The sequence below is a fragment of the Xiphophorus hellerii genome, chromosome 18 (genome assembly GCF_003331165.1).
Source record: "Xiphophorus hellerii strain 12219 chromosome 18, Xiphophorus_hellerii-4.1, whole genome shotgun sequence".
NCBI lineage: Eukaryota > Metazoa > Chordata > Actinopteri > Cyprinodontiformes > Poeciliidae > Xiphophorus > Xiphophorus hellerii.
In genome coordinates, this window is record NC_045689.1 from 3271065 (window position 1) to 3293297 (window position 22233).

Below are 22233 nucleotides of genomic sequence, written 5' to 3' on the forward strand. Positions count from 1 at the left end.
CATTTTTTGAGACCAATTTTGATTTCATTTGATTTGACCTAATTGAGAATGTTTCCTAAGGATCTCAAGTTTTGTGTCTTATGCAGACATATAAAAAACGCCAGGTGAGCTAAACGCTACCTAGCGTAACGTTTAGTTTACGGAAACGTCAGGAAACAATAACCTACATGGTTTAACAATTTAATTTTTTATATTTAAATTACTTTGTAAATTACCTTGAGACAACATTTGATGTAGATGGGATTATATAGATAAAGTGAATTAAAATGGAACATGTAATGTTAATGTTTTTTTAATAATAGAAAACATCAGCAATGCTAACATTAGCATTACCTTATGGCAACAATTTGTGGTATTGTGTCTCATGTTGAGCATTGACAAGAGGTTGGCACATTTGAAATGAGAAAAGGGTTTGGTGCATTTAGCAGCTGCTAATCATATTATATTTTGCTATTATTAGCAATTCATCTAACAAAGCTAGTTTTTTATTTATTTTGTTTTCATTTAATTATTTTCATCCAGACAGCTACATGCTCTGGACAAGCACTTGGAGCCGTTAGCGGTTGCTAATGCTATCCTTTTTTTCTTCTCTTTTGTTTTGGCTTGTATTAACAAATGTTCCAGCAATGCTAACATCAGTGTCTCATAGCTGAAGTGAGCAGTTGGATTTTGAAAGGCAGATTTGGTTTAGTTTGTTTTTATTTAAGAACTTTTATGCTTTTTTTGGTTATTTTTTCTCATAGTATTAGTAATTGTTAGCAACAATATGCTAACAAAGCTAAATTTTTATTTATTTTGTTTCGTTTAGGGGTAAACTTTCAATTTAATGTTTAGTTAGCTTTTATTCTGTCATCTTCATGCACTAGACAAGGGCTTGGAGCTGTTAGCAAAGAAAAAGGCTAGCATTAGCAATTGCTAATATTAGCAAATTTTTTGGTAATGCAATTGGATTTCAAAAGGCAAATTTTAGTTTAGTTTTTTTAAAAATTTGTTACAAAACTTTTATGCTATTTTTTAAAGTCCATTTTGTTAGCATTTCATGCCAATTTGAGGCAGCTGCTAATATTTATGTTTTTGCTAAATAGCAAAAGACAGAATGCTGACAGTTGGACATTTTGGCTTATGTTCCCACTTCTTCTACTCTGGATTCTAGATTTTACTGATTTTCTCTTGTGGAGACAGCATCTAGCTCTTGGCAAGAGTTTGGTACATTTAGCCGCCACCAATGTTAGCTTTTTTGTTTGTGTATTTATTTTAAAAGCTAGCTGGTAGCTTCTTCATGACGTGCTATTTCATGTCTCTACCTTGTTTTGCAGACAGCGGCCGGCTCTTGGAGAGTGTTTGGCTCATTTAGCAGCAGCTATGCCAGTAGCCTTCCTGGAACCGACACTGAATGAATTCAACTCTTTCTCTGTTTACACAACCAAGACTCCAAGAGAGAGAACTAGTGAGTTACGATTTTTCCTCTAAAACGTCTGTGTCAAAGTTGAGGCGCGGGGCCAAATCTGACTCGCTGTAGCTCTTTATGCGGCCCTCTAAACTCCAGATGCCAAATTACATCAATCAGTCCCTCCGGTTTCTTGCAATTGTGGAAATTCACGCAAAATCAACAAATTCCCACATTTGTTTTCTAATACATGATTGTGAATTTATTGCAGATGTTCTGCAAAATGTTCAAAAACATTAAATGATGCTAGTTGGCATTATTTCTTACTTTTACGACACTACTGCCTCTGCGTTACTTTATGTGAAGTTAAAGTCCACGATCGAAGTGGCTAGGAACCAAAAGTCACGTTTAACGTCATATATACAGTAAGCACAAATATAGCAAAACTCTTAGCAAATATTTCTAAATTAGCCCCCAAAAATCTGTGATTCTGATAGCAAAAAATCACATGAACAGCCACAAAATCCTGGAGGATCAATGTGGAAAAAAGTTGAATATTATTTAAATTCAGCAAGAACTTATTGAACGCAGAGATAGATACTTGTTAATATTTTAGCAGTTTTTAATTGGTTCTGGTGCAACCGGCCCTTTAAGAACATTCATGATTTTCATTTGGAACAAAAAGAAAACAAGTTTGACTCCCCTCCTCTAAAATGTGTATTAAATCGTATTTATCCTTTAAAAACCACATGTTTTCCTCTGTTCCTCTCCAGTTTTGGGACTTCCCAGCCAAGTAGAGGAGCTGTGCACCGACATCCCAGAGCTGGACGTCCTGATGAAGGAAATCCATGACCTTTCTGAGTCGGGAGCTCGCTACACAGAAATGCCCCATGTGATTGAGGTTACGCTGCCCATGCTGTGTAACTACCTGCCCCGCTGGTGGGAGAGGGGGCTGGAAAACTTCCCGGAGCAGGAGGGCCAGCTGTGCACCGCCGTTACGTCGGAGCAGCTCAACCAGCTGCTGGGCAGCATCATGAAGATCGTGGTCAACAACCTGGGCATCGATGAGGCGTCCTGGATGAAGAGATTAGCCGGTTGGTGACGCTTACGAACAAATCGATTTATGAAAAACATTCATCCGAAGGCTTTAATATTTATTGGTTATACTTTAAAGGGAACCTGTTATGTTAAATCTGCATTTAGCTTTTATACATTTGGGTTAAGAAAAACAAACACCCAGCCAGTTTTGGCAAAAGTTAATGTTTTTTTGGATGTGTGGTTCGGGGGCCATTTCTGACCCTCTGGAGGATTTTTTTTAGGTACACTGCAAAAACACAAAAATAAATAAAAAGTATTTTTGGTCTAGATTCTTGCGCAAGTATCTTAATACACTTGGAATAAGACTAACTTAAAATTAACTTTTCAATCGATAATAATTCCTTATTATTGATGAAACAATATGACAATTCCACTGGCAGATTATTTAATTTATAACGAGACATTTTTCCTGTGTTATTTATTAACTTATCTGCCAATAATATAACTTTAAAGTACTTCAGTTGTTGCTCAGTGAATGACTTTGTCATCGATTATGCTTTCTTCAGTTTTCGCCCAGCCCATCGTCAGCCGGGCGAAACCGGAGATGCTCAAGTCCCACTTCATCCCCACCATGGAGAAGCTGAAGAAGCGAGCAGGAAAGGTGGTGGCGGAGGAGGAGCACCTGCGCATGGAGGGCAAGACGGAGGTGGACAGTGAGAACGGGACCATCCGGGACGAGTTCGCTGTGCTCTGCCGGGACCTGTACGCCCTTTACCCCCTGCTCATCCGCTACGTGGACAACAACAGGTCAGAGAGTCGGATCAGCGCCGTTTGGTCACTAAAGCTGCTTAAATTACACCTACTACCATATTTTAGTTACATTACAAATAATTTTTAGATTTTATGAGTTCATCTATCATCAGCAGAGTTGGGTTGGAACTAGTTACTTAAGTAACTTTTTTGAAAAAATTTACTTTTAGAAGTATTTTTACTTTTACTTTTGTTTGAGTAATTTTATTATGAAGTATTTCTACTCTTACTTGAGTACGAATTCTGGATTTTCTTCCCACTGAATGAAAAACAAACATATTTTAACCAGAAATTCACCAGACACACACCTGCAGTTTTTGTTAAAGTTTCATCAGGTTTTTATTGGAAGAAACTGATTTGGAAACATTTTCTTTTGCCTCATTTTGTTATTTTGTGATTATGCTTTTTATATGAATCACTTAAGTCCTTAAAATACCAAAATTTCCGCTTAACTTTATATTTTCCTCTGTCTGATGATGTAATTTTAAAATATTAAATGATTGATAATTTGATCAGTTACTCAGAACTTGATTTTTCACCAAATACCTTTTTACTCTTCCTTGAGTAATTTCTTGGACGGATACTTTTTACTTTAACTTGAGCAAAGATATGTTGAAGTAGTGCCACTCTTACTCTTACTTTTTTCTGTTTTTGTGAAAAGGGCGAGGTGGCTGACCTGTCCGGACCCGGATGCAGAAGAACTGTTCAGGATGGTGGGAGAGGTGTTCATCTTCTGGTCCAAATCACATGTAAGGCAGAGATACTTCATAATAAAGTTACTCAAAGTAAAAATACTCCTAAAAGAACATTTTTTTTAAAAAGATACTCAGGTAAATGTACCTAGTTACTACCCAATTCTGAAAATTACCGAGTATATATATACAGTATATACCTTTTGCTCATTCAGGTAAAGGAGATAATTAAGTGAAATGCAAAGATTGTTTTGTGTTTTTGTTGCAGAACTTTAAGCGGGAGGAGCAGAACTTTGTGGTGATGAATGAGATCAACAACATGTCCTTCCTCACTGCTGACAGTAAGAGTAAGATGACCAAGGTAAGAACAAAACATTCCCTCCTCTCCAGATGTTTGATCCACCACATACCAAGACATAACACATTAAGAAACTAAACTCTATTAATTTATGTACCACTAACATTCCTAGCAGGGAACGGCGTCAAAGCAATCCATTCATAGCTGCATATATTCACATCCTCATTTCCTGTTTTTTCTGAAAGTTAAATACGTCACTAATTAATTATTATTTCATTCATTTCACATTAACGGTTTTGTAATAAATGAAATCTGACACATCCTTTTTCAGGATAATGTAAGTGGCGGTTTAGTGTCGCTAACTGTGTTTTCTCCATATATCCGATGTCGGTGGTTGGACGCCGGGTCACTAGGCCGGAGACGGAGAGGTTAGATTGTGTTTGTGCACGAACGCTGTGCTGATCGCATGGCACCCTGAGTTTGAGAGGCTTTTCATCGAGCTCTCCCCCCATTACTCACACAAATACATTCACATAAAGGAGATTCTGTGCTTATTCACTGTTGGAGTCGGCATAACTGTGTATAAAAGCAGGAAACAGACGGGCTCCTGTTCACCAAACTGGACAATAAATCAATAACAGTACAAAAAACAGATATGTGATTAATATAAATAGGAGGTTCGTACCCAAAGATTTTACTCAGGAATGAATTTTGCGTTTCAGTATTAGCTTCCACTAAATATACATAGTTTCCTCGAGTCTGAACCAGAAAGATTACTTCTTTAGTGCTTTAGTTTAAAGCACTAATAGTTTAAAGTTTAGTGCTTTAAACTATTAGTTTAAAGCACTAAACTAATGTTTAGTTTAGTGCTTCGTGTTTAGTGTTTCAGGGTTTAGCGTATTAGCTAAACTAATGTTTAGTGCTTTAGGGTTTAGCGTATTAGCTAAACTAATGTTTAGCTAACCATAATCACTAAACCAATGTTTAGTGGTTAATAATTGCTACTTAATAATTTATCTTTGGCTGGGAAAGTTTCCATCTTATAAGGTAGCAGCTACAGATCATTTGTGACTAGCAGCATCAGTTTGGTGTACAGGATCGCCATAATGTATTTAAATAATGTTCTTTGCTTTTCTCAGAAGTGCTGTCTCCATGTTGGATGGGGCTTGTTTAGCGCTGGAAGAGGTTTTTCATGTCTGTTTGTATTTGTGTGATTAGGGGGTGTGGAAGGCTTAATGAAAGCCATTTGTAGATGGTAGTGGCCTGAGAGGTTTCATGGTGCTTGGATGAGCAGCTGAGCATTTGCTCCGCTGCAGCCGAGCGTCATCACCCGTAGTGTTTTTGTCTGATCAATAAACACTTTGCCTTTAGATCGGCCCTGTTGGATTCAGCAGTGGAGCTCGTTTGCTGTTTGTCAAATTCTGTCCCTGACGCTTGGATTTTTGTTTTTTATTATTTTTTTACAGCATTTCTGCGCCGGAGGATTCTTCTTGTTTCAGCATTTGTATTAACTTTGTGCTCACTACCTGCTTGCAACCATAGAGAAAAGGATTTTTCTGATCCTTGTGCAACATTTCTCAGACGGCGAATCTGTCAGGGGAACCTAAATCTACCCCAGCTGTCCGCATATCGACTAACTGGACTCATCAATTCTTGTCATGCTCATTGACCACATTAAAACTGCTAAATAATGCAACACCTAATCATTGTGTAACTGATGGTTTATACAGTTCCTATTAATTAAATCTTATGTCTTCATATGTAAAGTCCTTACTGTAGTCAATGTTTATTACCTGACTCCACGGAAAGCTATTTCACATCTGATAGTCCGGTGGACTCTGTTCGATTGGGGACCAAAATTAAACCGTTTTTTACATTTTCAGCTGCCCATTCTTTCTTTCACACTGACTGAGTCCAATAATCCAAACTAATTGAAAAAGCTGTTCCCCTCCTTGCCTGTGGGGACGCTGCACCAAGAAACACTGAAAAAAACACTGAAATTCTTTGACGAAGACGCTGAGTGCAGCTTTCTTTGTCATGAAACAAACAAAAATGGAGCAGCGTCAGATTTTAGCGGTTATAGGATTTCTCTTTTGTCTGGTAAAAAACCACGAGCCGTTTCTCTTGCTAGACTAACTTGATTGTTTTGGTTGTATTTACCCAGAATGCCCTGCACTATAGTCCACTTCCTGCTTTTTTAGCAGTCTCCGGTCCTGCTTGGCGTTCATATATGCATCTGAACAGCGAGACCGAGGTTTGTAGGTGGACAAGAGTTCACTCTTTGGTCCACCAAACTGAACTTTCTAGGTAAGCAAACTGGAGTTTTAAAGCGAACCAAGCAGAGCTGTGAGGATGGGAACCTTCGGGAGCGGTCAATAGGGAGCTTTGTCCATCACATTGCTAACAATAAGGCTGAGCTGTGTTTAGCAGTTGGGGCTGAAGCACCAATGAACCAAACTGAACGGGAACAGTTCGTGTTGGCAGGAAAAAGTGTTTACACACGTTGATTCACTTTGTCTGCATGTCGTTTCTCATGTGAGTTTCTGTGTATCAGTCCGTCACCTCGTCCTGTTTTGTTTTGTGTTAGTTTTTCCGTTCTAGGCCTCTTCTGTTTCCTTCGAGCTTCTTCAGTTTTCTAGTCGTACGTTCTCTGACCTGCCGTTCTTTTCAGTCTGGAGGCTCGGAGCAGGAACGTAGCAAGAAGAAGAGACGAGGGGACCGCTACTCTGTGCAGACCTCCCTGATTGTGGCAGGCGCTGAAGAAGATGCTCCCCATCGGACTCAACATGTGCTCTCCTGCTGACCAGGAGCTCATCAACCTGGCTAAGATCCGATACTCACTGGTACTGTGTTCACTGAATTTCATTGACCTTATTTAAGGAACAATATTGTTGTAAACATGTCATGTTAATTTCCTTCTGTAATACAATAGTTTTATAAATAAAATTAACACCTAAGTAAAAATAACAGTATAAAAATACACTGTAAAAAATCACAAAACCTGACAAAGTATTTATAGTTTTTCTATAAGCAAATATCTTGAATTAAGACAAAACTAACTTATAAGTAACTTTTCAGCACCATGAGCTTGTTTTAAGTAAAAACCTCAGTTCCATTATTTCACTTATAATAAGACATTCTTCCCATGATAAAAGTGAAATAGTCTGCCAGTGAAACTAGAACTTGGTTGCTAGGTGACAAGCTGGGTTTGGCTGGGGTTGCTAGGTAACCGTGCAGTGGAATATTCTACCAGTGGAACTAGAAATTTTTACCAATATTAAGAAATTATTGACTTAAAACAAGCTCATATGTCTTGTTGAAAATGTCAGGTACATTTAAAACATTTAAAGACCTCACAAAAAGGAGAAACACAAGAGAGTTTAGATTTACTTGCAAGAAAGACCGGACATGAACTTGCTTCAGTTATAATCTCCTAACCTGCCCTAAAGCAAGTTCTGCTATACCCTTTCTTTTTATTTCCTTAGTTCCTAGTTACATAGTTTATTCTGTGATCTCAAGTCAGTTACATAGCATTGCTGTTTCTCCAGTTGTTTCTTCTGTTAATCTTGAGTGCAGGACCTACGAGCTGACGGTTGAGTTCAGTTCCTGTTAGTTCCCTTCTGCAACTTCAAGGCAGGAACTGAAAAACTCAGAACAATGGGAGAACAGCACAACAACTTCACAAATTCTGACTTTAATCTCAGAATTCTAAATTCAAACATAGCAAACATAAGATAACATATACTAAATACTTCTAACAGAAAAGTTGTTTGTAAGTTAGTTTTGTCTTATTTCAAGTTTACTAAGATATTTGCACTAAACTAGACAAAAACACTTCTTTGTGTTTTTGGATTGTAGTAACTGAAGTTCCTGCTTCTGATAAGCTGTGTTTCTACTAACCATAAAACTGTGCAAATTGTAATGACGAAAATGAATTTTCTCAATGGATAGCATCATTTTGGAGTAGATGCGTTTCATAAACCAGTGTTACAGCATATTCTGTGACCATAGCAGGCGCTGTTTCATTTTAACACCATGCTACTTCAAAAACATTAGCTTTGTAGGGCCGTAAACAAACACTATAGGAAATTCAAACAAAGAATAACAAGCAATATCTGACCGACCACTAATATGATGATGATTATGGAACATCGGCAATGGACACATTTTTTTTTGCATCACACAAGTCACATGATCAATAGCCGGATGTTACTACTGCTGGAAATGATGAAGCAGACAACAGGAAGTAGTAGCATGATGATTTTTTTTGTTTTGTTTTTTTCTGGCTCCATCAGAGCTCTCACAGCAGTTCATAAAAAGTTGCGTGTCATTCGAACGTGTCGGTCTTCTGTAAAATGTCCGACTACAATTTCCTCCAAAACGCCTGTAGTAGGCGGGGCTTGTCGCTTCAATGCCTGAATAAAACGTTGACATCTCCTCTGATTGGCTCATAGATGAGCGCCGAATTATGAATATAATCTTATGTAATTGTTTACATCTGACACTACTATGTTTTTTAATGACTTATCGCATGGAAAAAATGTATTCATACGTTATTTTAAACTAAATTTCTTATTTAATAGAAACATTGCGATTATGAAGTTGTTTTTTTGACATTAGCAAAAAAATTCTAACTTTTGTAATAGAAACACAGCAATAGGCGTGTTTACTTTTTAAGCTTTATTTTGTAGCATAAAGAAAACTGGCTCTGTAAATGCTTTATATCTTTAGAGTAAATACTTTTATTTTTATTTACCATCAGTCTTCATAATGATGACATGTTGAAGTTTTCTCCAATGTTTTACCTTCTAGAAAGACACAGATGAAGAGGTGAGGGAGTTCTTGCAGAACAACCTTCATCTGCAAGGCAAGGTGAGTCGATTTTGTTTGTATGTAAGGTGGCTTTCAGAAAACCTTGCATGTGAAATATGATGTGGAACAGACACTGTTTTAAATAATTTGCATCTATCACATCCTTTCACATTCGTTGTAATAGTTTAATTTAAATGGAGTGTGTAAATAATGTATTTTAATTAATTTCAGTTTATGTGCCTTCTATTCACAGTAAATGGCATATTAAGTTCTTTACAAAATATAAAAATGAAAAACACTAAATGCTTTTCATATAATAGTTATACGTGTGAAACAGCTAATTAATCTAAAACCTTAATATTCCTAGTTGTTTCTATGTGTTCTTATGACATTTTATATTTATGGAGATATACTTCTTTATTTTTATTTTATGTATTTATTCGAATTCCCCTCGACAGTTGATATTTTTAAAATTTTGTTAATAAAATAAATTTTTATTTAATCCAATTGTACAGGCAGATGTTCTTTACAAAATTTGAACTTTTTTTTGTCTTTGAGAGTGCAAACGTGTTAATATGTCTGTAAAATAAGCCGTTGGAGCACTGCACCGTTACCTAGCAACGCCAGCCCGTTACCTAGCAACGCCAGCCCGTTACCTAGCAACGCCACCAGAATTCCAGCACTTTGCTGAGCTACTGACCGAATTAAAATCTCATTAAATAATAGGACAGATACTAGATACTCCACAATAACTCTGAAGAATCTGAATTAACCTGAGTTACAACAATATTTAATTTCCCTTTGGGATCGTTAAATTATTTTTGAATTTGAATAATTTCGTGTGAAAAATGTGATGAACATGTTTTGTTTAGCCCATTGAGTTTCTCAAACTTTTTCAAGCTGAGAACCACTTAACCCATTTAACGAACACTAACTCCAAAATGCCCATGCAATAACACAACATGTTAATATACACAACCTGAAATGAAAATATTAGTCTCTTAACTCACATATTGTTGTTTTCTTTGTACATTCATGCCGTTTTGTAAATATAACTGGCCACAATAAAGCAATGAACATGTCGGGGGCATTTTGAGGTATTTACTGATTCTGAAAAGTGTGGACCTAAACTTTCCAATGTTATCAAACACAGAAATAAAAAAAGAAGTTGTTCTTTACTACAAATGGTTGTGCATTAATTACATTTAGGTCTATATGCAATTTAGAAGCATAATAAAAGAAAAATAGACTTGAGTTGCTTTGCCAGAAACAAAAATCTTCTTCTGTACCATGAAATCTAAAATAATCCACCTCTTTTCAACAATTATATTTATCTATTAAATCGTTTTTAATTGAATAAAAATAACAATAGCTGTATTTCTGTTCAGGTGAGACCCGTTCATGACATAGAGCCGTTCAAAAGAATCAAATCTCTGGTGAATGACGATCATTTAAGTAAACCTGACATTGTTTTCTTTCCACTGGTATCTTCAGTTTTTCTTTTGAGTGACCTGCTTTAAGCCATTTATCCATTATTATTTTTAAACATAATCCTTTGCTAAGCTGACTGTGTGCAGCAGTTTGAGCTCACAGCACGACAAATGGTTGTTTACATCCAGTACCTTGTGATGGACCACAAGGGGGCGATCACAGTTTGAGAAAGACATCCTAACCTGTTCAAGGAAGCATAACGGGTCACCTTCAAGATTAAATTTGAGGACAAGAAGCCAGACCTTGACAACATTGTTGTTTTTTGTCTGGTGTGGGTCCAGGTGGAGGATCCAGCGATGCGCTGGCAGATGGCTCTTTACAAGGAGATGTCTGGAAAGGCTGAAGACGCCGAAGATCCAGAAAAAGTGGTAAAAAGAGTACAAGAGGTCTCTGCTGTCCTTTACCACATTGAGGTGGTGAGTGTCGCTGCACTTCGCACAGCTGTGGGGAAAACCATTAAAAAACAGGTTAAAAATGGCTTTTGTCTGCTTTTGTTCTTCAGACTGAGCATCCCTACAAGTCAAAGAAAATGGTGTGGCACAAGCTGCTGTCCAAGCAGCGCCGCAGAGCTGTGGTGGCGTGTTTCAGGATGACGCCTCTCTACAACGTCCCAACGTAACAATCCTCACCGCTCTGAATGAAAACATCGTTTTATCAGACGTTTCAGCAGATCAATAGGCCTTTAACTCTTCTGTCGCAGGCACCGAGCCATCAACATGTTCTTAAACGCCTACAAGCGCAACTGGTTGGAAACGGAGGGCTACTCGTTTGAAGACAAGATGATCGATGACTTGTCAGTAAGTAACTTCTCAAACCGCACAAATGATGATTAAAGCTCATCCTCTTCATCAGGTGTGAAACAGAAACTTTTAAAAATAACATAATTAAATTAAATGTACAATGATCTGTGATTTAAAAAAAAAAAGATTCATCTACGTCAGTGTTTCTCAGACTTTCACTCTAAAAACTACTTTACCCATTTAGCAAACACTCACAGACCACCTAACTTGAAATTGCTCTTGTAATACCACAACATATTAATATATATAATGTGAAATGAAAACATTAGTCTCTTAACTCATCGTCTTTGTTCCTCCTAATGTGAAAGGTGGCGCTGTTTTGTAAATGTGATTGGCCACAATAAAAAGTCAACATTTAAAGTTACTTAGAGATTTTTAAAGTTTTCCATTGATAGAAAACACATGGAAATCAAAACGGTTCTCTACTACAAATGCTGTGTGTTTTAATAACATTTCACAAATATTTGTAATTTAGAAGCATAAGAAAAGAAAAATAGACTTGAGTTGCTTTGTCAAAATCCAACATTTTCTGTTAGCTGTAAATAATTTTATTTTCGGTGTTGAGATGCAGTTAGTCAGCGCGGGGCGCAGCGCCGTTCACCTCCTTCACCGTGTAGCGTTCAGCACAGCCACGGATCTGCATCAGAAAAAACTTTTTTTTTTCCTTCATAACTGAATAAAATTCATAATTTCCTTATTTAATTAGTTTTTTTATTCTTGAAAATTCAACAGCATTTTCTCGTTTTATAGAGCACTTTTAACTCTTTCAGAGAGTTTCTGTGAGATGCTGAAACACATTTGATTTGTTTATCGTAGCTTCCCAATGCCAAACTCCCAAACATCAATGTGTTTTTCGTAATTTTTCTTAATAAAAACACTGGACTGGGCCAGAGCGCAGAATGCCAGGATAAGATAAAAATGTTAGAGATTTGGTGAAGTTTAAAACGTCAACAGAGTCCACGCCTCCAGGCAGTAATCGTTTCTCAGCATGTGGGCCAAGCGAAGCCAAAAGAAAACAAACATTCGCTCTCATTTAGAACCACTGTTGTTTCCCAAAACTAGAAAGCCTTGGAGGAAGAGGAGGAGGAGGAAGAAGAGACGGAGACAAAGCCGGATCCTCTTCATCAGCTGATTCTGCACTTCAGTCGCACGGCTCTGACAGAAAAACTGTGAGGCCGGGTTCCAGCTTTCGCCTTTTTGAAGACGTCGGTCCATCTTCCTCATTTCTGTTTATTTTTGTTTTCTCCTTCCAGGAAACTTGAAGTCGACCATCTTTACATGTCCTATGCTGATATTATGGCAAAGGTACGTTTCCTTTGTCATCTCATGAAATCTTCTCATCAAAGGGGGCAGTATCATGTTAAATTAACTTATCTTTTAGCTTTACATCATGCTATAATGTGTTTTTCCCTCATGAAAATCACACCTGGAGTGTTGCTTTGATTCTTTCATGCATGTTTGAGAAATCCTTTAATCTCCATGGCAACCAAAACGCCTGGGTGGACCTAGCTTCGCCTTCGAGGACGATGCTCCTCCTCCATTCGGCTCCCCCAGACTAGCCAGTAGCAATTAGCGAACAATCTGCTGATCTCATTATAGGAGCTACTTCTCAGTCAAATGCTGGTACAAACGTTAAAGGGTTAATAGAGGAGCCATTTTGTGATGACTTGAAGTTTCAGAAAGAGCATTTCACACTGCAAAAACACCAAATGTTACCAAGTATTTTTGGTCGAGTTTCTCTGTACAGTTAAAATAAGATAAAACTAACTTACAAGTAACTTTTCAGCAAGATGTAGCAGCTTGTTTTAAATACCGTATTTGTCAGACAATAAGCCGCTACTTTTTCCCCACGTTTTGCGGCTTTTCTGTGGATTTTTCTCCAACCACCAGGGGGCTCTTCAGCAGGAAGTGAATCATTGGAAGTCAAAATTGGAAATCAAAGAAGAAAGCGCTGATTTTAATTTAGAGCAAGTGCATGCTAGCAGCAGGCACGACAGAGAAATGTTTTCAAACTCTTACCTGCTCATCATGGTGTGAGCACATGATGCAGCTTTTAAGTTCAGCCTTCTGCCGAGGAAAACCGAGAGCAGCTGAGATACCAGCGGCTTATATATGTACGTTTCCAGTTTTTTTTTTTTAAACTTTGTGGGTGCTGCTTATAGTGAGGTGCGCTTATAGTCCGGAAAATACGGTAAATAATTTCTTAATATTGATTAAAAAAAAAAAAAACTTATTACACTGGCAGATAAATTCACTTCTAACAAGACAATTTTCCGATGTAATAAGTAAAATAATCTTCCAGTGGAAATGGAACTTTTTCATCAATATCAAGAAATTATTTACTTAAAACAAACATCTATCAATTCCTGAAAAGTTACTTTTATGAAATAAGAGAAAAATAACTCACAAATAACTTTTCCTCAAGAAATAGCAGCTTGTTTTTAGTCAACAATTAATTACTATTGGTGAAAAAACAACTTCTACTTCCAATTATTTCACTTACAACATGGGAAAAATGTTAATACGTGAAATAATAATAATATTGAACCAGTACCTTTTCAGCTGTATTAAGGAATTATTTACATCATGCTAAAAAGTTACTTGCAAGTTAGTTTTGTTTCATTTCAAGTGTATTAACATTTTTTCTTTAAAAATACTTGGTAAGATTGTGGGGGGTTTTATAGTGCAGGAGACCCGATTTCAATTCACTATATCAGGAAGTATAATTTCTTCTAAGTCATATTTGATATATAAAGCATTTTTTAACAACTGAAGGTAATAGTTACTTTATTGTTCTGTAAAATTGGTGGTAAACACATAAAACTTCCCCATTAATGGATAGAAAGTGATATTCTCATGAATTAACACTTTTTTAATGCTCTGATTTTGTCGCCGTCTTCCTGCAGAGCTGTCACATTGGTGAGGAGGACGAAGGGGGAGAGCAGGAGGGGGAGGAGCCATCCTTTGAGGTGCGGCAGACAGAGATGGTATGGGGGGACCGGGGGAGGGGAGACAGGGGAGTCAGCGGAGAAGCCGCTCCCCGCGCGCCGAGTGACCTCACCGTGACATCACACTCAGCACACCCCCCACCACCCAACTCCTACCACAGCATATTCCTCGTTTTTTTTTTTTTTTGTCTCTTTTTATTCTTTATTTTTCGTTCACTCACGCCACTCGTCTATCTCCTGCAGTGGTGGACTGACCTGTGCATGCCTTTGCTGGACCGCCGGCAGGATCGGTGTTGTTGGTTCAAAACGTTCCTAAATTGCATGACTTGAGTGCAGAGAGATGGTGCAGCTAAAGACAACAACAACGTGAAGCCCAGAGCAAAACAAACCCCTGAGCCGTTACCAAATCACAGTTTCCGAGCCTGAACTTAAAGGAAACCACATTAAAGGCAAATATCATCTGTTTACAATTTCTACGACAGTAATATTAATTTTCACCATAAAAATCCTGAATCAGGCATCAGTGCATTACTTAGTGGCCACCGAAGTCACATCTGAATTCATAATACGGAAGACAATAACTTACGGATGGCTAATATCTATTTAGTATTTATCATTAATAACTGTTTATTATCCGTTAAATAAGGGTGAGAAGGAGACCATATACTAAAAAAATTACATGCTTACAATGTGGTCTGAAATGTTTAACTATAGATAAAATCTAAAGATGAACAGATTTGGCAGGAAACCAGTACATTTGGTCTCATTATCACCCTTAATTAATGCACAATTAACAGTTATTAAAGATTCATAAAGTGTTTAGAGATTAATTAGATGAGTATCTATGAGCTATTATCCATCTAGAAGGAGAGCCTTATCTTATTGTATTGTACAGCAGCCCGGAGACCTATTAAACCAGCACCCTATGAAAATGTTTAAGAATGCCTGCATTAAGAAAACTATCTGTAGTTCACCAGAGCAGGAAAATGAATGTTTGTGACAAAAACTGTAATTAAAAACTTTGAATTCATTTCGGACTAACGTTGTTACTCTAATTCTCACCCGAACTCCCGAACATTTGCAGTAAGTTTCCCATTAAGTGTTAATTTTGGTCCTAAAAACTCAGTTTAATTCCTGAAATAATAAATTGAGTTTAATATTTAATAGTTAAATATTAAATATTATTCAATATTTCAATATTAATGAAATAGTTAAAATACTCTAATACAATCAGAATACAGCTTTATCCAAACTTTCTCCTTCATTTAGCTCAGACACAGAATAAATTAATGCTAAAGCTAATTGGCTAAGCTAAGCGAAAGCAATTATCAATTTAACCCAGAATTAGCAGAAGCTTTTGTAGTAAGAAGACGTTCATAATTGTTAAATGAAATTTTTTTTTGATGAGAGACAATGGTCAATGGTTAGAACACCTCTAATGCGCTAATAGCAGAGCTAATGTTCTACTTAGCCTTTAGCACTTCTGCTAGCAACCTTTGCTTCCACTAAATAGAATTTTTCCAAATAAATTTCAAAGTGCTAATTTAATTTACTTTGAGTTGAATAAAGTTTGACGTCGGTGTTGAAGTTTTGGTCATCGACTGTGAAGAATGTTTCAGTTAGACATTTATACCCAGGCTCTTATTTTGAAGTCTTTTTAAGCAGCAGTTCAATTTCTTCTCAAGGTTTTATTTTTTCAAACAAACTTTAAAAGATTTTAAAATTACTTACTGGCTTTTAAAATTAATGGAAAGGCCTTTGAAATTAATTTGTTTCATACTTTCAACATATTTATAGTTTTTATTTGACCCTGAATATGATATTTGCCTTTTAATGATGTTTTGAGTCTGATTTCGGTTCTGGACGCTGTGATTGTGTAGTTCTACTGATCCAAGCTTTTCCAGAAGGGCAGCATCACACAAATTTGTACTGAAAAAAATAATGTATTTGTTTTGTAAGGGCTTGTGTCTGAATAGTTTGTTTTTTTCTGGCAGAAAATGTTTTTTTGTGGAAAAATATTTTCCACAAAAATGCATATCCTATAAAAAAATCCTTATATACAGTAAGACAGAGTATTAGGGCCAAGCTAAGAAAAGAAACAATAAAATATGAGAATAAAGTCAGAATATCATGAGAGAAGTCAGTATTATGAGAAAAGAGTCGTAATAATACCAGAATAAAGTCTTATTACCAGAATAAAGTAATAATATTATGAGAGTGAAGTCGTATTAATTTGAAAAAAGTTATAATAATACAAGAAGTCAGAATATTATGAGAAAAACGTCAATCATACAAGAAAAGAGTCGTAATAATACGAGGATAAAATTATTTTATGACGATAAAATCGCAGCAAAATGTGAAAAAAATTATAATATTATATAAGGCAGAAGTAATATGTGAAAAGACATATGACAAAAATTTATATTATTAGAATAAAGTCAATAGTAATATTTTTCTTAAAAATTGTAATATTAGAATAAAGTTATAATATTACTAAATTTGTAGTTAGAAAAGTTTTACGACAAAAATTCATATTATGACAATAAAATCATAATAATACAAGTAAAAAGCTACAAAGATACAATAATAAAGTTATAATATTACCAGAATAAAGTTGTAGCAATGCATGATAAAAGTAATAATGACATGAGAATAAAATCATAAAATTATTAGAATAACATCTTAGTAATATGTGAAAAAAGTCCAAGTGTAGGACAAAACTTCAAGAGATTAAAGTCGTAATATTAGTAGAATGAAGTAGTAATTTTATGATGACTCCTACATGAAAAATTATTTTTAGAAATTTAAAGGAGGAATGTTGAGCATTTCATGAAGTTATACTTTGGTATTAGTTTTATAGGATATAATATTTAACACATCAACATCAAATTATTGTCAGTAGCAGAACTTTGAATAATCACTTTTACTAATATTATTATTGTCTTTCTTACATTTTGTCTTTATTCTGCTAACATTATGACTTTAATGTAGTTTTTATTTTAAAAGTCTCTTAGTCTGGCCCTAATGTTCTTCATAACAAAAAGATCCTTAAGCGAAGTGACTTCTGTAGTTCTCTTTAGAGAAGCACGCACACCTCCAAATTGCACATATAAGCTGCTTGCTGGGAGACCAAAAGTTAAAACTTGTGGAGATTTTAGGGGAGTTTCAGAAGACACTGGATCTTTGAAATAAAAAAAAAGCTAAGTAGACACAACTTTTACTGTTTCCATCTGAACCTGATGGGAAAATGTAATGCTGTCCTTCGTAACCCGGTTGAGTAAAAACATATCAGTTATGAAATCAAGTACTTATTATTAACAGTGAAATGAGCCGTTTTATTATTGTGTTGACTTTGTGCATTTGCGGCAAGTCACTTCCTGACTTGAACCTCCTTTTCCTGGCTAACACGTCTTAGGCTACGTTCAGCCTCAAGTCACACAAATCCGATTTTTTTGTTTTTTGCCTGAAACTGATCTTTTCATGAACAACACAGATCTGATTTTTTGATTGGATATGTGGTCCTAAATGTGACCTGGATCTGAACGGCCAGATTCATCCGACCTGAACGTCATTGATAATCGACAAGTATCTGCGTCCTGATGCGCACAAACAGGAAGAAGAACAACCGCCATGGCGGACCATACGGAGGATTAAGTTGTTAATGTGCTGCTCTGGTCGGACAACAAGTTTAAAATTGTAAACTATGCTCAACCGTTTAGTATCCATGTTTACCTCCATAAACACTGAGCTCTTCTTCTTCTTCTTCTGCACGCTCTCTGTGTGACGTTATTGCGCCCTCTGCTGTGCATGCAGGACACTTTCAGTCGTTTGGAGAACATTGAGGAGAACACATACTGGTCCCATTTTTGCAGAGTAGTAAAGTAAAAAAATAAATAAAAGTACTTTGTTACTAAGTAGATTTTTCAGCTATCTGTACTTTACTTGAGCATTTATCTTTCTGAGGAGTTTTTACTTTTACTCCCTACATTTTAAGAGAAATATTTGTACTTTCTTCTCCTTATATTTTCACATATGCCTTGTTACTTCCATCATGAAATTGATAATAATGGAAAAAAACTACACTGACCGCAAAAAGAGTGTTACAGTGTTGGTACCTCACCGTTCAGCTGCATGCAACCAAAGCAAAGCAGAAGAAGAAGAAGACACTATGACCAAAACAACATGAATGGAGATATTAACCATTTATAGCCTTATTTTAAAAAAATCTTTTTATGATTTTGACTCAAAGAATGAAAAGTGACGAATCTGCTGCGTTTGTGCAACCTAAATGATCCTGATTGAGATTTGGTTTTAATTTTTTGGTTTATAATTTACAATAATATGTTTTATATGATTAGAACTTTAAGTATTTTAGATTTACTGGAAGTCATCTTGTATTCTTCAAGGTGAAAATTGAACTTGAGTAAAACAGTTCAACCTGTACTTTTACTTTTACTAGAGTATTTTTTTATACAAGTATCTGTACTTTTGCTTAAGTAGAGAATGTGAGTATATACAGCTCTGGAAAAAACAAAGAGCCCATTGAAAACCTCCTGGTTATTCCACCAAATACTGATTTCTGAACTCTTCCGGAGTTAAAATGTTAGTTTTGTTGTTTGTAAATGAATATGAACTTGTTTTCTTTGCATTATCTGAGGTCTGAAAGCGCTGCATCCTTTTTGTCATTTTGATAATTTCTCATTTCATGCAAATTAATACTAAATTTTTGTTTTGAATTTTGGAGACATGTTGTCAAGAGTTCATAGAATAAAAGAACAATATTCATTTTACTCTTATATTTATAAATAGTAAAATCAGAGCAACGGATCATTTTAAATGGTCCCTTAATTTTTTCCAGAGCTGTATTTGGAAATGCGAATGACAACGCAAAAAAAAATAAAAATGGGATTTTACAAAAAATCGGATTTGATGGTTAAATCCTGCAGGGTGAACGTAGCTTAACTCTCACCTACTAATCCAGGTGTTTTCAGCCCTTATCGTCCTGAAGCTCCACTTTGAGTCCTAACCACTGATGACTAACACAGACTTGTCTTTAGTTTGAACTGGACAGGTAACAGGTCTCCCTCTCTGTGCACACCAAGGACTACAGTAAAAGCCTGCACAGTCCAAGCCCAAGCTCACATTTCAAACCACATCCAGACATGCACTTTAACCTTTCACAATAAAAGATAAATAAGGAAACAGGAGCTCTGTAACCAGAGGAAATCCACAGCGTTTTCATTCATGTCAGACTTTTGAGGGCGGGGTGGAGGGATGGGGTAGATGTAGTTCTGTGTGCTTTGGGAGGGGTTTCATATGCATGGTATGCAGAGGGTGAGGCTGGCTAACCTCTTTTGTCAACAGGATGGTTCCTGGACCAGAGAGGCAGATTACAGTTTAATACCCGATTCCATCACTGCAGAAACACAAAGTCCCACCAAGTATTTTTGTCTACTTTCTTGTTCAGATATCTTAGTTCACTTGAAATAAGACAAATCCAAATTACACATAACTTTCCAACGATATATAGGAGCTTGTTTCAAGGAGGGGGGGGGCGTAACACATATAATTCAGATTTTGCACATTTTTGTGCTTCAATTTAAGTCTATACTGCTCCTAAAATAAACACCATCCAGACATTTTGTGGCTGTAAGTTAATATTTTTTGCTGTCTTCAAAATGAGCTGTTTCAAGAACCTCCGGAATGCAACGTATTCAGCTCTGGAAAAAACAAAGAGCCCACTGCACTGAGGCAGCTCGTTACCTAGCAACCCCAGCAGAGTTCCGCTCGTTACCTAGCAACCCCAGCAGAGTTCCAGAATGTTTGGTCAGCTGGTTTTACCGCTGTATGCTCTGTACAATGGCTGCTGGAAACAGACAAGTGTTTTGTTGTTGATTATCATCCAGAAGCTGGAGGTACGAATCTTTCAGGGTCTAGAGATTCAACTCAGTTGTAATATTTTCCTTTATTCTCATAATATTTCGAGTTTATTCTTGAACGACTTAATTTTCAAAATTTGAATACCCCATCCTACAAATCAGCAGGACCTGCCCGTTACCTAGCAACCCAAGCTGAGCTCCATCACATTTGGTCAGCTGGTTTTACTGCTGTACAATGGCTGCTGTTGTTGACTTACTGTTCAGAAACTGCTTGCTGCATTCTTACTAGTTGCGCAGAAGGCTCCACTTCTGTTTTTCAAAGACGTACGCATCTGTTTGCAGCCATTTTCACGTGAGTGTAAACGTTCAGTTTGGGGCGTGGCCAACAGCAGCTTCTTTGGATTTAAAGTGACAGGAGGCCCTGAAACAGCTAATAATAGGCAGAATTTAGCAGATTCAAATCTCATTATTTAGAAATGATTTTGTGCAAAAAAGAAAGTAATGGAGATGTTTTGTATAGGCCATAAATCTATCCTAACCTGTTTGAAGAATCACAATATTATTATAATAAATAATTTCATTATATTTCACTTGTGACATTTTCCCATTTTATAAGTGAAATAATCTGCAAGTGGAACTAGAACTTCTTGTCAATATGCAAAAAATACTGAGTTAAAATAAGCTTGTATATCTTACTTGCTAGTTTGTCTTATTTCAAGTGTAATAAGATATTTGCACTGGAAACTTGTCCAGAAATACTCGGCAGTGTTGGCAGTGTGTTGCTGTTTGTCTAATAAAAATGTTTTCAGTTCTTTAAGCTCTAAAGTTTCTAATAATTTACCAATAAAGAACAGATTGAGGATGAAGTCACTGAAGCACTTTCAGGCAGAAAATCGTCCACCGTTCTGATGGAAGCAGAGGTTGCATGAAGTGGAAGAGTGTGTGTGTGTCGTGTGTGTTATGCTCTGGGGCAAAGTGTCGGCTGCCGTCGAGTGTTTGCACCTCTGGTGGTTGTCAACAGTTGGAATAATAACTGCCTCCATGACTAATACACACTGTGTGAGAGTAGAGGTGTGTGTCATTATTGATAATTGACAGTGTGATTATTTTTTATGGCGACTGCAGGTGGAAACGCCGGGCGCTCTGCCGATTTAACCAATGGGAAAATTAACATGCAGCTCAACCAAGAGAGGTTGAGCTGTCCAACTTCTCTTGGACTTTTTTAGGCAAAATATTTAGTTTTAGGCAAAATAATTAGTTTTTTACACCAAAGTGTCTCCATTTGCACAGAAGCATAAAGCAAGAACCTTATAGGATCAGTTTTATGGCTGAGTATCAGGCCACAGTTAGAAAAAATGTACAAATAAACTTACGAGAATAAAGGAAAATACTTATAATAATCTGATTTTGATACGTTTACTACGACTTTATTCTGGCAATATTCTGATTTATTTTCATATTAATACAACTTCATTATCTTGCAACTTTATTATCGTACAACTATTATTTTATTTTAATAATATTACAGCTTTTTCTGGCAATATTATGATTTATCTCTTGTAGGACTTTATTGTATTATTACTACGGTTTTATTCTAATATTACCTCTTATTTCTGTTAATATAACTTTATTCTTGCATTGTTTCAACTTTATTCTCATGAAACTATTTTATTCTAGTAATATTACGACATTATTCTAGTATTGCTATGGTTTTATTCTGGTAACATTATGACTTTATTTTCAAATTATTTTGACTTTATTCTCATATTACTTCAACTTTATTCTTGTACAATTTTCCTCTTGTAATTCTACAACAATTTATGACTTACTCGTAATTTTATTATTTTTATTTATTTGTTTTTCTTAGCTAGGCCTTTAATATGCTGTCATACAATTTAGAAAGTTTATCTACATAAAAATTTTAACGTTAGTTACTGTTCAAATATTAAATACAACAAACCTTTAGCATCCAAATCAATATGCATATCTAAAATATAAAATATTTTATCAAATGTTTCTCATTCTCTAAAGTGAAAATTGATTTAACAATTTACTAATATTATATTTTTAGTTTGTTG

The 22233-nt window shown here is 36.0% G+C and overlaps 1 protein-coding gene across 1 annotated transcript in view; it reads left to right on the forward strand.

Annotated features, from left to right (window-relative positions):
• LOC116737627 (ryanodine receptor 1) overlaps window positions 1-22233 on the forward strand; it is a 122983-nt gene that overhangs the window by 75431 nt on the left and 25319 nt on the right. The window contains 15 exon segments of the mRNA XM_075074343.1: window positions 1317-1447; window positions 2161-2481; window positions 2992-3232; window positions 3897-3984; window positions 4196-4288; window positions 4639-4653; window positions 6897-6977; window positions 6979-7068; window positions 9038-9097; window positions 10810-10944; window positions 11031-11143; window positions 11229-11325; window positions 12391-12497; window positions 12582-12633; window positions 14235-14297. Coding sequence (XP_074930444.1) covers window positions 1317-1447; window positions 2161-2481; window positions 2992-3232; window positions 3897-3984; window positions 4196-4288; window positions 4639-4653; window positions 6897-6977; window positions 6979-7068; window positions 9038-9097; window positions 10810-10944; window positions 11031-11143; window positions 11229-11325; window positions 12391-12497; window positions 12582-12633; window positions 14235-14297 — 1687 coding nt within the window.